This window comes from Lagopus muta, chromosome 8, assembly GCF_023343835.1.
Source record: "Lagopus muta isolate bLagMut1 chromosome 8, bLagMut1 primary, whole genome shotgun sequence".
NCBI lineage: Eukaryota > Metazoa > Chordata > Aves > Galliformes > Phasianidae > Lagopus > Lagopus muta.
In genome coordinates this window covers 31,992,975-32,007,402 of record NC_064440.1, presented here as the reverse complement: position 1 = coordinate 32,007,402, position 14,428 = coordinate 31,992,975, and the positions used below count along the sequence as shown (strand labels likewise).

The 14,428-nt window shown below is 43.0% G+C and overlaps 1 protein-coding gene and 1 long non-coding RNA gene across 2 annotated transcripts; one reads left to right on the top strand and one right to left on the bottom strand.

Moving 5' to 3' along the window:
- Nucleotides 1-218: 218 nt before the first annotated feature.
- Nucleotides 219-10,754, bottom strand: LOC125697116 (uncharacterized). The gene is made up of 3 exons (XR_007378684.1): nt 10,105-10,754; nt 6,708-6,834; nt 219-408 (listed from the first exon to the last, which is right to left on the bottom strand). It is a non-coding gene; the product is annotated as an uncharacterized LOC125697116 (long non-coding RNA).
- On the top strand, nt 1,049-14,257 carry ACADL (acyl-CoA dehydrogenase long chain). Its single transcript, XM_048953796.1, has 11 exons — nt 1,049-1,182; nt 1,983-2,144; nt 3,641-3,778; nt 4,193-4,357; nt 5,306-5,372; nt 6,401-6,565; nt 7,195-7,296; nt 8,510-8,623; nt 10,764-10,891; nt 13,021-13,107; nt 13,662-14,257. Exons 1-11 carry the CDS (start codon nt 1,109-1,111, stop codon nt 13,753-13,755), a joined length of 1,296 nt encoding a protein of 431 aa, XP_048809753.1. The 5' UTR covers nt 1,049-1,108; the 3' UTR covers nt 13,756-14,257.
- Nucleotides 14,258-14,428: the final 171 nt, after the last annotated feature.

Below are 14,428 nucleotides of genomic sequence, written 5' to 3'. Positions count from 1 at the left end.
AGTCTGAGCTAACCACATAACATGAGAGCAGGAGAGCTGCAAGTCGAAGACAATTTGTGACAACAAAAGTATGGCAACCTGTATCCCTCACCAGTATTGAAGGTTGTACGAGAGGTCAGGAAGGACAGACGTGCCATTTACTGATATGGCAGACAGCCATATAAAAGAGAAGGCATTAACACTGAGAAATGGAAATCAAAATTAGACTCACCCTGTGACCATGCCCACATGATGAATGGAGAGGCAGGACCAGACTGAGCTGTCACTTAATGCAGTGTGCTGTTTCTCCACAAAGTCCTTTAAGGCCGTGGTAAGAAAAGCACTATCCCAAACCGGAACAGCATCTAGAATGCCAGCAGTGTGTCTTCACTTTCTTCTCTGCTCTGATACCTATTTCTGCCCTGTTCTCTGCAAAAGCAACAGCAACACATTGTTCTTAACGTCCCGGTTTTTTTACAACCGCCCTTTTTCCCCACTAGAAAAACACGCTGTGAAAAATATCAAACTGCCACCAAAGCATTTCCTGACCTCAGCGACAGGTGAAGCCTGGGACAACCTGCGTCACACCTGGCTGACATCAGGCAGGCACGGATGTCCCCGTGTAGGCAGGCCCACCAACATAGCCGTGCGTCTGCTGCCATCTGCCGGCCTATGGTGGAGGTGCGGCATTTCTGACCCAAAAAGGGGGAATTCTTGTTAACTTTACTACAGGTTCAGATTACAGAAACACCTGAATTGTAGTAACAACCTCATCGTGATGGCCATTACTTGACGCCATTTGCTTTTTCGGCAGGGCTTCAGCCGCGCTCGCCCTACGGCCAGCCGAAAGGATTGCTTTCCACACGATTTCCAAACCGCGTTCAAGGAAAAATGCAAACACTTTGATCATAATCCCGTTGTAAACAGGATGGATTAGGAGGAATTCAGACCTTAATCGTACCGGTGGGGATTGCGTGCCACACTCCGGGAAACAGAAACGCTTCTTTTTTTTACAACGCAGCGAGGGCCGGCGCAGCGCCCCGGCGCCATCCCCGCGCAGGGGATCAACTCGCGCAGCCCGCGCCGCTCTCCGTCCCCGCACTGCCCCCCCGCCACACCCCGACGCAAGATGGCGGCGCGCCTGCTTCGCCTGCCTGGGCTCCTGCGGACCGCCGGCCGGAGGGCTTTCTCCTCCCAGCCCAGGTCGGCGGGCGCGCGGCGGAGGCGCGAGGGGAGCGGGGCGGCGCTGGGGGCTGCGGGGCTGCGGGCTGCAGGGCTGCGGGGCGGCGCTGAGGGGCTGCGCTGAGGGGCTGCTGGCTTCTGGCTGCTGGCTGCTGTCTGCTGTCTGCGCGTTTGGCTTGACGTGGGTGTGTTGGTGGGGCTGATTGCGGGGTACATGTATATAGGGGTGTATTTCCTATGTATCTGTGTGGGTGTGCGGAAGTGCTGCGTGCATGTGCATAAATACATGCATGTATATGCATATATATGTTTGTGTGACAGGAAGGCTGCAGGCCTGAATAGAAACGCATGATCACACACATGTATGTGTGCATACATCTGCATACATCTGCACCCCTGCTTGCTCAGGTCCCCCCCGGCACGCTGGGCCCGGAGGTTCAGCCATTGCCTTGCAGACTGAGGGCTGCCCTTTGCCCCACTTCCTGGCCATACACAGGGAGTGGAGTCCCGTGTTGACAGCAGGTGACAGCGGGGTCTGTCCTTGTCCGCTCTGCTGCACCAAGGGGTTGTAGGGCCCGGTGCCCTTGTGCCACCCTTGGACAGTGCCAGCGTGGGGTGCTGGGAGAGCAGCGGCTTTCTGCTGCGTGCCCAGCGGGCCCTGCGCCCTGCTCGAACAACGGCAGCCTTAGATGTAGCTCAGTAGAGCCAAAAGTAGCTTTATAAATAATCCACGTTTGCTAGGTAGGTGTTTCCTTCCTTTTCAAAGGGCTGTGAAATAGGCTGTGCCTGCGTCCAAGCAGATGTTTGCTTCTCTTTCTCAGCCCTGCTCCAACCGAGCAGCATGGCACGAAGCGCCCGGAGCCTTCTTCTGCTAAGCGTCTGACTGACATCGGCACCCGGAGGATCTTCTCGTCGGACCACGATATCTTCAGGGAGAGTGCCAGGAAGTTCTTTCAGGAAGAAGTGCTGCCTTTTCATACAGAGTGAGATGCCTTTTAAATGTTCTGGTTTTCGAGATAATTTGCTTTTCCCCACCCCAAAATAAGCATTGTCAGGTATTATTCACTATGACATGATAAACAAGGCATTTGTTTTCATTAACAGGACTCGATTGAAACAGATCTGCCTATAAAATTCAGCAAAATTCACAGATCGCTCTGAGCTGGCGCCTTCGTTGCCCGCTTGTGAGCAGATCAAGTGCAGTTCACAGAGTTGCAGCCAGTGTTTCCCTGCTTGTGCACTCTCCCATTGAAGTGGAGGGGGTATATTTTCCTTTGTCTTTTTTTTAGGAAGACTTCTGGTATAGCTTTGTGATCAGGTGTTGTGTCTGCTCCAGGTTAATTATGATCCTGTTTGGTGACACAACTGTTTCTTCAGATGACTGAGACAAGCTGGACTTGGGTTCTTGCTTCACTGCAGAGACCTATGAACCATTCTGTTCTCACAGCTTTCAAATAAACAAATAGGCTTGAGGCATAGTGTACCAGTTGGCTGGGCCAGCGTGTGGCATCAGTAAACATGGATGAGCATGAGGAAAATGTTTTTGTGATCGAGACAGCAGTGACCCTGAAAGTAGGGGGCAAATGGGAGTAAACTTAATGCGAGTGTGACAAGAAGCATTATTAGCTGTGGATAAAGCGCTGTGGTATAGCTCTGCTGCAAACCAGTGCATCTGAGGAGTCTTTCTGAACAATTTGTCAATCATATTATTAAAAAATGGCCATTAATGGCCACTCGACTTTCTGGTGTGTTGGTGAACTCAGGGTACTATTTGTTAGGGAACAAGTGATTCTTACAGTTTGCAAACTATCAGCAGACAAGCCTTAGCTGTCTATTCACAAACTTAAAACCGCCTTACTTCAGCAGTAGTTTACCAAGGTACAGTACTAAGTGAAAAAGGACTGTTTTTTTTTAAAATATATATTATTTTATATGTTTTTGTACTTGATAGCAAGGTTACTAATGTATCAGTGCTTTTTTTTCTTGAAAAGCATTTCTCATTGGTAAGAATCAAAATCTTTCAGAAATTGATACTTTATACCCATTTTATGGGGAAATGGAATGTTGGGAAGGTGAGGATCTACTTGTGATTATCCAGATGGTTGTGGCTAAACCTCCTAGATCCTGCTCTGGTGCTCAGACCAAGACGCAGCACAGCCTTTCGTAACAAGTCATAAGGAGTCATCAGGTTTATGTGTTGGAAGCCAGGGTTCAGATGTGTTATATAGTTGGTATCTGTGTAATGCCAGTGGCATTTGTGAAGAATGGAAAACCTGTTATTAAGCCATCAATTCTTAGCTGGCAAACGTAGTTGTCTCAGCGCCCTGTATGCTGTGTTGTGTGCTGCTGAGTCTGAAAGCCTCTCTACCAGGCACTGAAAACTTCCTGTGGGCCCTCTAGCATGAAGCAGCAGCCATGAAAAATGAGAGGTAGCATGTGGAGAATTTAATGGATATCTCTTTTCTTATGCTGTTTGCAGATGGGAGAAGGATGGCCAGGTGAGCAGAGAGCTCTGGGAAAAAGCTGGACAGCAAGGTTTGCTGGGTGTTGCTATTGCAGAGAAACATGGAGGCATTGGAGCGGATATTCTCTCCTCAGCTGTGCTCTGGGAGGAGCAGTAAGTACCAGGCACTTCAGGAAGAGTTTAATTCAAGTTATCAATAGACTGTTTGTTTGTTTGTTTTGTTTTTCGTAAGATTTCTTCATTGCTTACAGAAATTGGCATCAGTAGTTAAAACGTGTAAATCTTCAGCTTTATGCCTCTCAGGTGATTAAGTAATAAATGTCATCATGCTCTACTGTAGTTGAGGGAAGCATTTTGATTAGTCTGGTAGGTTACACAGTAATTTGGCTGTGAAAATACATTCTGTAAATAACAGTGCAAGTGCTACAAGTTCACCTTATGTCCGAGACATCTGTGCTGTAGGGCTTGCTTCCAGTGTTGGATCTGCATTGCAAAGGCGTGAAAGTTCAATGTTGAAATTTCTGTAGTGTTTCTGCCTGAGCTGATTTGTTTTTTCCCACTCCCCAGGATGTATGTCAACTGTACTGGCCCAGGATTTAGTCTTCATTCTGATATAGTCATGCCCTACATTGCAAATTACGGCACTGAAGAACAGATCAAACGCTTTATTCCTCAGATGGCTGCAGGCAAGTGCATTGGTGCTATTGCCATGACAGAGCCTGGGGCTGGCAGGTAAGCTAAAAAATAAAGACAGATGGTCATAATCTTATTTGCTGTCTACTGATTTCTCAGTGAAAGAAATTCATGAGCATCCTGGTTACGTGGACATCCTAATAACTAGTCAATATCCTAGACTGGGGAGGGCCTCAGACTTGCAGATCACTCTGTTACAGCTTTGCCAATTCAAGATATTTGCTCAAAATCTGTTTCTTTATTGTCTCACAATGGGCAAAAATGCTTTGTATTTCCTTTTATGGATTGAGCTTATGGTTAACAACCTGCTCATCCTGTGAATTAATATGAAATGTAATGAGGAGAAAGTTACGTCAGTAAAGATGGCTTTACTTCTTTAATATTAATTTTTGTTGTGGAACAAAATGCTGGTTTTTTTTTGTTATTGTTTTCCCCTCTGACTCCTTTCAAACAGATAAATGTTGCTCCTTTACTGTCATTGTTGAAGGACAGACAGCACATATTTTGAGTAGACACAGGTGATCTGGCCAGTTTCCACAACAGAGAGGAACAGGTGAAGAGCAAAACCTTTTGGTGTCGTGCTTCCAGAGAGTGGATGTTGGCCGTGTATTTTTGCAGAGCCTCCTCATTAAGACTGAGCATGTTCAGAAAACGTTTTGTCTGACGTTTGCCTTCTAAAGCATATCAGCCTAAGGGGATGCTGACGTGCTATCAGTGCTTCATCACACCACCCTCCCACAGGCAGATCCGTTCAAGTGGGACCTCATGCTCGCATATGATTGCACACGTTTATCATTTCTTTCTGCAGCAGGCTTTTGGTTTCTGTGTTACTGAAAACCATTTTACTGTATACTATTATCCTCCTGTGCGTTTTCACTGACTGCATGTCTCCATGGTGTGAAGTCTACTTTCTGTTGGGTAGCGCTCAAGATACAAATTACAGCATCTGGAACAGTTCCTTGAAGGGTCTTTTGAATTCCATTCTAGTGACTTGCAAGGAATACGGACTTACGCAAAAAAAGATGGAAGTGACTGGATTCTTAATGGGAGTAAGGTAAGCAAACAGACGTGTACGTCACTCATAGCCTTTCGGAGCTGGAGGCACTCAGGGAGGGATGCATACCAGAATGGTATGCACTGGATGCATACCAGTGTCTCCCACTTGTCCTTCCTATCTCTCTTTTTTTTTTTTTCATCTTTTTTTGCCAGTTATTATTATTATTTTTTTTATATAGACTTACTCTACTTCTGGTTTTGGCTATTCATGGGAACCAGGTTCTTTTTATAGTACTTAAATAATCTTATCTAAAGACTTTCTTTTTACTTGCACTGGAAGAAGTCCTATATTGTATAAGCAGAGCCTGTGTTGTTTCTTATTGCTGAGGTTGAACACTAAAGTATGCATGCTACCAATGTTAAACTTCCTGTGGCCTGGAAAAGGTGCTGCAGTGCAGGCTGTGGAATCTGTTCAGAAGCTCGTATTAGGAGAATGGCATTAGATGCTGTGTGTATGCTTTCAAGCTATTGCAGAGTTGGTGTGTACGAGTAAATTTGTACATACAGATCTGTGTGAATATATTTGCTCATTATGTGTGGTTGAAGTCAAGCAGGAGACATTGCTTATTTCTTTTGCTGGTGGTAGGATGAGTCATTTTGACAAGTGGATGTATCATTCTGCAGAACTCTCTTAAGCAGTTGTTAGTAGAGGCCATCAGTGGTTTTGCATTTTATACCTTGCTAGTTTATTACACAGGAGAACCTTTTTTCATTTGATGTCTACACCTGATAACTCCTTCCTTCTTTGGCAGGGGGCAGACAAAAGAAAAAAGGTCTGTGCATTCTTTCACTTCACAATTGTCACCACACAATGCCTCTCAAATTATGTAATTTCCTCTTAGCACTGTAGACTTCCTGAATTACTAAAATGCTTCTGGACACTTAAACCTTGCCTTTCAGTTTACCTGTGAGAGCATCCACACGCTGATGGTTTTCTTTGTACTGCTTGATGATCTCTTCTAATTTCTATCCACGCTTGTTGCAGTATTCCAAGCTGTGTTGGTTTTTGTTGGTTTGTTTTTACAGACTTTCATCACCAATGGTTGGATGTGTGATGTGGTGATTGTGGTTACGGTTACAAACCGAGAGGCTCGATCTCCTGCTCATGGAATCAGTCTTTTTCTGGTGGAAAATGGAACAAAAGGTTTCACCAAAGGACGCAAGCTGCAAAAAATGGGCCTGAAAGCTCAAGTAAGTTCATGTGACCTGTAATACATAGTAGACTTTGAGGAAGTCTAAATTGCTCAATGCCTGGCACTAGCCTAATAAAGAAAAAATGAAACCGTTACGTTATCTTAATACTTAAGCCCTAGAGCATAAAAATTATACATACCAAGTATGTATATTGAGTTCCCATTTGGAAGTCTGAAGTACATGATGTGCAAGGAGAAGCTGGCAGCTGGATTCCTTCACTCTGAGAAAGCTTGGAAGAATGGGATTGTATTTCTGTCTTCAGCTACCTGTAGAAATAGAGCAGCACAGGTGAAGGGTGGCAAGGGACACAAGTTAAACTGAGGAAACTCTTAAGTTGGTTAGTAAGAAATACCACCATAAGAGTGATGTGATGCTGGAACCAGGGGCTCAGAGTTGTAGGGCCTCCTGCTTGGAAGCATCAGGAAGTGAAACCGGACAAGACCTTCAGCTGCTGTCGGTGCTTTGAGTGCTTTGTCCATCTTTGGGGGGATGGACAACCTCAGAAGGACCCTCCCAACCTAAACGACTCTATGACTTAACATGACAAAATGAACAAAATGGGGGAAAAAAGTGGAATGCAGAGGTGAGAATGTCAGACTATCAACTGTCCTTTAAAATCTTCTTAGGACACGGCAGAGCTGTTTTTTGAAGATGTGCGGTTGCCAGCAAGCGCCTTGCTTGGGAAAGAGAACAAAGGCTTCTATTATTTGATGGCAGAGCTCCCTCAGGTAAGAGCAGTGAGAATGCTTGCTGTCTCTGGGAAGAACATGGACACTTAATTTTTTTTTATCACTGCAAGAATGTTGGAGGTGGTGGATCTCGGAGAGCCACGTGTGCCTCAGGGTAGCTCTGAGTTGATACTTCTGCTTTTTACCTCAAGTCTGCTGTTTCTGGTGCTCAAAACCCAAATTCTTTTGGCATTGGTAACAGTGTTGACTTCTCACTATCTCAAAGTCAGCAATCCAGCTATTGAAGAACCTGAGCTTAGTTTAAAGAATACATCAGGGTTTTTTTTTGTATACTTCTACCGTGGAACCATTTCTCTTAGCAGACGACGTTCAGCTTGGAAGACTCTGCATTTGGCATTCTCTTCAAAGGAAAAAGCAAACACTGCTGTCTTAGCTTTTCTACTTGTAGAAGTGTATTCAAGATGTAAGAAATTATTTCCTTATCCATAAAGCAAAGTAAATAAATAAGTTACCCAGATACCTTGCTAGTGAAAATAACAAAGATTGACTTGCTGAAGCTTTGGAATGAACTGGGAGGAAAAAGGGGCAGTGTGTTTTTTCCAAAACCTGACTGTGCTTTGTCCAAACTCTGACTGCATCATCTGGTAGAGATCATGTTTATTTAATTTTAGGCTGTGAGTAAATGTGAAAAAATAAGAAACCTGATTAAAGGAAATCTGCTGCTGCTTTAAAGAAACAAATGCAATTGCAAGCAGGTTCAATGGGATGCATGAGATATTTTAACAGTGCTAAAAGCAATCGTTCTGTACTTTGTTTATCAACACATTTTGTTGAAGAAAGGGAAGAAAAACAGCCTGTGTCCTTATGTAGGTTTTCTTCTTTAAGAAGTATCCTACTGAACTTATTAAATGTAGGATTTAGTTTATTTTTTTTTAAACTGAGCAGTGCAGACTGCTAATGAAACAGATTTCGATGTTAAGCTTTCGGTCAGTAAGAGTCCTGTGGTTGACAGGTATCTTTTACTGGGACGATGTTCCACCGAAAAGCCTTAAAAATGGGCTTTGGACACTGAAACGTTTGGCCTAGTCTCTAATTTCAGTAATGCAGTATGTCTGGTTTGATCTCTGGAGCGACTTCTGCCTCCCTCCCTTAATGAGCAACACTGAACATCTGTTTCCCAATTGTGTATTTGCATATGTGCATCTAATGATCAGAAGTGTAGGACTGACTACTGGATTCTGTGTTTCTAAAGGAAAGACTGCTGATTGCTGATATTGCTCTCGCCGGCTGTGAATTCATGTTTGAGGAAACAAGGAATTACGTGAGGCAAAGAAAAGCTTTTGGGAAGACAGTTGCACATTTACAGGTGAGCTTGAACAGGGAGACTTGTAAAGCAGATGCAAGCAGAGGAATTGATGTGAGTTTGTGTATGTGTAACGTCAAGCAAGAAGTCACTGGACTTTAGTGAAGGACTGCTTGTGGAGGCTTCGCTGTTGCCCTGTGGCTGCTGTTTGTCCTCATTCCCATTGTTTTCCAAAGCCACAAATGACAATGCTTCTATTTTAACGATAAGGAATCCTACAGCAGTAATGCTTTTGGAAGGAAAATACACAGGCAGAAACTACTGGCTTTGTGCTGGTCACTCGTAGGCTTGCATTTTACCATCAGAAGTCACTAATCACAGTATATTTACACTGCTTGCATTTCTGTATCTACTTGAGGTCCTGTAGACTGCAGAGGAGCGTGGTGTGTGTGAAGCCATGTCATCCATCTCCCTGTAATGCACTGCAACAGCATGATCTTTACGGGTCTGATGCTGTGATGGTCCCCAAGCAGTGACCTTGCTGCTTGAATAGCTGCAAAGGTGTTTATGTCCAGCTTTATGGGTATAGTAATGAGATTCCTCACCTACCAGGTAGATGGGTATGCAAGTGATTGCATTGTAAAACTGTTGGATCGTTCTTTGTAAATATGACTTCCCCTGATAGTAGTGGTTAAATTGTATTTTGAGGCATGCCTACTCTACCTAATTGCTGTCATAAAGCACAGTAACATGGAAAGAAACATTTGCTATTACAATTTTCCTGAAAACCACATAATCTTTTAGGTCTGAAACCACCAAGCACCTGTATGTTTGATTTATAGGATAGGAATTGCCTGTATACATTACAGGATGTTAGATTTTTGATTCTGATACGCTTCAGAAATAACTGGAATTGGAATATTTTGGTTTTTTCTTTTGAGAGTTCCTTTGTCAAAATCACATCTTGAATTGTTCTGAGTAGCAGCAGAATTGAAATCTTTAGGAGCTAGAATGTTAGGTATCCAGGAGCTATGATCTTTATTTCTTTTTGAACTTAACATGTAGAAACAGCGAATGTAATATGTCCAGTGAGCAGCTATAGCACAAAAAGAGTATTTTAAGTTTATTTGTGTAGGTATGGAATGCTCTCTAACTGTGGTAGTTCACTGTGCAGAGACCTCCAAAATAATATTGTTCTTTAGGATAACCCGTTCCCAAACACCAGGAGGCCAATAATATTAATAAAGTACAGTATTTTTGGGAAAAAACCCTCCATCCCTGCATACCTTTTCAGTTTCCTTGTCGCACTAGAATGTGCATGTAATCAAAAATCCTTTCTAATTAGACCTGCCTTGCCTAATTTAATTAGTTGTGCTAAATGTATACAGAGTTGAGAATCAATTACATTAATTTTGAATGAAGGCAAAAAGGCCGTTTCTGTAGGTGTTTAGAACTGTGAGATCAGGAAAAATTTCTGTTCCCAGTAGGTGATTTTTATCCCCTTCCTACCAGAACTGCCAGCAGGCAGTGATATGTTGCCTTACCTGGTTTCAGGTACATAATGGGCTTCACCCACCAGGCCGCATTGAGTAAAAAGGGGTTGTATTGGACCAGATACACGTAGGCTGCTCCAAATATAATGCCTGCTGTCTTTTCATGGTACCTACAAGAGATACAATGAGTCACAGGTCGGACATGCCTGATGTAAAACATCTCTTTCAATATGACATAACTCGGCATTAGAAAACTTTCTGATAGTTGGCCTAAAACTTCCTTTGTTTTTGCTCAAAATGGTTTGCACATCACTTAAACTCTGAAGCACTGAATGCTCAGCAGATGCAGCCAATGCTCAATGACATGTTACTAACTCGGCTGGAAGCACGTTCTCCCACAGGAGAGAAAAGACAGTAGCAGAGCTCCCAGCACCTCCTACTCTGCACTCTCCAGGAATTTGTTTTCAGGCATTTGGGGGGTTCCCCATGATGTCATGTTGTGAGTTGTCTGGCAAGTTAAAGAGCAGTAATTTCCCTTAATAAGACTGGTAGAGATGTAACTGTATGGAAAACAAACTGCGTTTTGATGTAAAGATACAAACAGAAATGCTTCTAGAAGATGCTTCCCTTTCAACTTCAAACACAGCTTAAAAACAGTTCTACTTCTGCTCTTTCTTTACTCTGCTTCCTCTGCCCGCTTCCAAAATAAGACGGTGCAGCACAAGTTGGCAGAAATGAAGACGAACATTTGTGTGGGCCGAGCTTTTTTGGACAACTGTTTGGAGCTGCACTCCGAAAAACGCCTGGACTCCCCCACAGCTTCTATGGCAAAGTACTGGTATGTGGTTAAAGTAATTTGGAAGTGTTACTTATATGATCTTGACAGGAGTCTAGTAATAAAAGCATTGAACTGCTCAGATTTAAACAAAAGATAAAATTACTGACTGATTAATAACAACGTTGTTGGTTTCTAAGAGAGGCCTTTAGCTTTAACTTCAGTGGAGCAGTCAACAGTGGCCTTAGTTGTTTTGAAAACCAGTGCTGGTTAAAAGATCAGTTTCAAAGTAGTAGCACGCTTTTAAAATAGGCTTCCATTAATAATCAGATCAGCTTCAAATACAAGTGAGCATTTCATAGGTATTTGGAAAAAGCAGTTTTTACTATAGTAATCAAAAAATAATATATATGTATTTAATCACAAGGATCTAGAATACCTTTTAGTTAACATTATTTAGCTTTAATAGCTGTTTGGCCCAGCCACTTTTTGAAGCTATTTGGTTTTGGGAAGAAATAGTTGGCTACAGCTATTGCTGTAATTGAGACTAAACAGTTCATTCCTTTATTGGCCAGAACTCCTCCTCTGTTCTCCCCCCACACTTGGTGGAGTTATCTGTTAACTGGGGCTTAACCAGGGAAATCTGGATGACTGAAAGCATCCAAGAGATGTGTCACAGGAATTTGTAATCTGTGGAGTTTGTTCTGCTCGCAAAGATAGTAGAAAAAAATATGCCAGACATTAAGAAATAGCTTAGGGAAGACAGAGGTTTTTCGGATTCTAAACTTTGAGAAATAAATGCTGAGATAATATGTAGAACATGCTGAGGGAATTCGGTGAGAATCTTTACAACGAAAGGAAGGATTTTGTTTGAATGCTGTTTCTGGCACTACTTACCTAGAAGTACCAGGTACGTAAGCGGAGGCATTCAGCTCTGAGGAGGAGGAAACAGCTTGCGTGCCAGCTCAGATGTAGGCTTACTTCCTCAAAAGGTTTTCCAAAGCAAGGAATTTGAAACTCCCCCCACCCACCCGAACATTAGTACCACAGTTTGTTGTGGATTTCCCCGTTCCTAAAAGCGTTCCTGTGGCTCTGTTCCATGAATCCCTTCTAAACCTAGATGGTTTAGAAGGTACTTGAATGCAGAACTGTAATCTTTTAGGAGACAGTTTCCTATTTGTTTTGCTTATAACCTGTTGAGCAGTCAGTGACTTGAGTTAGAGGTGTGGTGACTTCAGAATGTAGTGTCACTGTCTACCTCCTGATAGCTTGTGAAAGATCTGTGCTCTTCACTTTGTGATGACTGAGTATATTGTACAGCTAACTCCAAAAGTGTGTTTGAGGTTGAAGTAACTCACTGTTGCATATTTAACATTGATACCCTAAACTACGAATTTAACAGGGAGCCCAACATGGAATAAGGGACTCTTGCGCTCTTTCATGAAAAGCAGTTGACTTAAATGGTCGTCATCTTCTGTTGCCACTCTGAAGGTTCTGTTTTGTTGGGGTTTTTGTGCTTTTTTTTTCTTTTTTCCACATCGCTTCTACTTGAACTTTCAGTGCAGTTAAAATCCTATGTGTTCTTTTGTCTGATTTTTCTTGATTGAAATAACATGAAGTATGTAGCTTTCCAGAGGCTGAGATGCAGGACATCAACTTCAAATGACATGTTATCAGTCATCTTCTAGAGGGATGATTCATAAAACTGAATGCTTAAGAAAAAAAAAAAAAAAAGTTTAATCATAGAATAAATGAGTAGTTTGCAGTGGAATTAAAGTATTTTTGGGAATTGAAAGCCATAAAATATTTTGAGGAAAATGAAGTATTCCCTGATGATGGTTGTATTCAAAGAGCCTGGAAGAGAAGGGTTTGATAAGAAGGATGTACCAACATGCTTCACAAAAGAAGTTTTTCGGCCGGTGAGGAAGGTAAGCAGGGTTCTCTGTTTCGAAAGCTTCTGTTCTCTGAAAGCTCTTCCACGTAGAGAACAAATCTTAATGCTTTTCAATTCAACATATTTTTCATCATGGAGGAAGAAAAGTCTCTCCCAATTGATGTATTTGAATGGTCAATGCTTTAGATTGTGAAAAAAAACCATCAGGGTGTATTTTAGTCTTGCTGGCTTATCTGTATCTGTTAATTTTTCATAGCATGCACCCTTCTAAAAACAAATTTCTTCTTGACCATTTAAGGGCGTCTGATCTCCAAAACAGCGTGGCGACTCAGTGTGTGCAACTGCACGGCGGCTCGGGGTACATGTGGGAGTATCCGATTGCAAAGTAAGTGCACCGTTTCAGACCTGACTGGTGAAGGATTGCTAGCCAAATAAAATGCAGCCCTTCTTACGTCGACTTGTCAGTTGTTTTGTATTAGTACTGATTGACTGTTCCTTTTCTCGTCGTGTTTATTGAAAGGCAATCATCTGTACAGATGTCTTTAATTGTTCGTGGTATATAGAATGGCGGGAGCTGGAAGCGACCTCAGAGATCATCTATTTCCAGTCTAAGATGACTTAATTTTTTCTTTTACTGTATTTAGTTGCCACGATAACAGAGGTAGAGCTGCTTATTTACCAAAACTAATCCTTTTTTAAAATAAATAGAAGTCACAAAAACAGGATTGCCGGGCAGTTGTCATAAGCAGATATTTGGAGTTCATTTTTTAAACTGATAGGTTTAGTTCTGTTCTAAATTTATCTGTATTTAAAGAGCATGAAAGGTTGCTTTAAAATAAGTGTTTATGGCCGGTGTGAAGAAAACGAACACCCGCTGTTTTGGTGGTACACATACGCTGAGGAATCCTTCATTGAATCTTTCCTTTTTCTTCCCCTCAGAGCTTTTGTGGATGCCCGTGTTCAGCCCATCTATGGTGGCACCAATGAGATTATGAAGGAGCTGATCGCCAGAGAAATTGTCAGTGACAACTAGGGCAGGTGCTGGCTGCCCGGAGAACCTTCCCGAGCACTTTTATTGTAATACAGGACATAAGATCAGACATCAGAATGTAAGTAAAGGAGACGGATGTAGTATATCATACTCTTTCAAGGGAGAGAAGCCTGCTTAAGTGAATTGTTCGCAACGAGGGTGCTCCTAAGGAGGATTTCTAATGTTTAAATTGCAAGTTCATTAAATCTATTTGGATGACTATTCCCATGACCTGTTAGTGAAAGGAGTGTTATGGGTAACCAAATGCTCTTACGTTGACTGTACCCTTTGCTGTTTGGGATTAAATCTTGCCTCCCACAGAAGCCACTTTATGATGGATAAGTGGGAGCAGAAGCCAGTGTGAGGGGGGAAGCCGGGACCTTGTCACTGTCCATACACGGCTGCTGACTGCTGTCACCACTGTGGGGAGGGCGATATGCACTTCACGTCTGTGCCTTACTGTAATTGGCGTTTTGGACAAATGTAATAAAGGATTTCTGTGTTCTCGGTTGTGTCACTTAACACCTCGGTGCCGGGGAGGCGCGGGACGGCTCCGTCGGGGCGCCTGGGCGCTGCGCTTCCCGTCCAGGACTGACCGAGGTGTTTTTCCAGGCGGGGGCTGCGCGGGGCCCGGCTTAGAGCCGCTCGGTGAGCGAAAGTGCCGGGCGGGAGCTTT

Bases quoted from the DNA above. Each gene is read 5' to 3' on its own strand.
- ACADL (XM_048953796.1), top strand. From the start codon at position 1,109: ATGGCGGCGCGCCTGCTTCGCCTGCCTGGGCTCCTGCGGACCGCCGGC. The intron at 5,373-6,400 runs GTAAGCAAACAG...TTGTTTTTACAG, and splicing joins GGATTCTTAATGGGAGTAAG to ACTTTCATCACCAATGGTTG. The intron at 7,297-8,509 runs GTAAGAGCAGTG...GTGTTTCTAAAG, and splicing joins TGATGGCAGAGCTCCCTCAG to GAAAGACTGCTGATTGCTGA.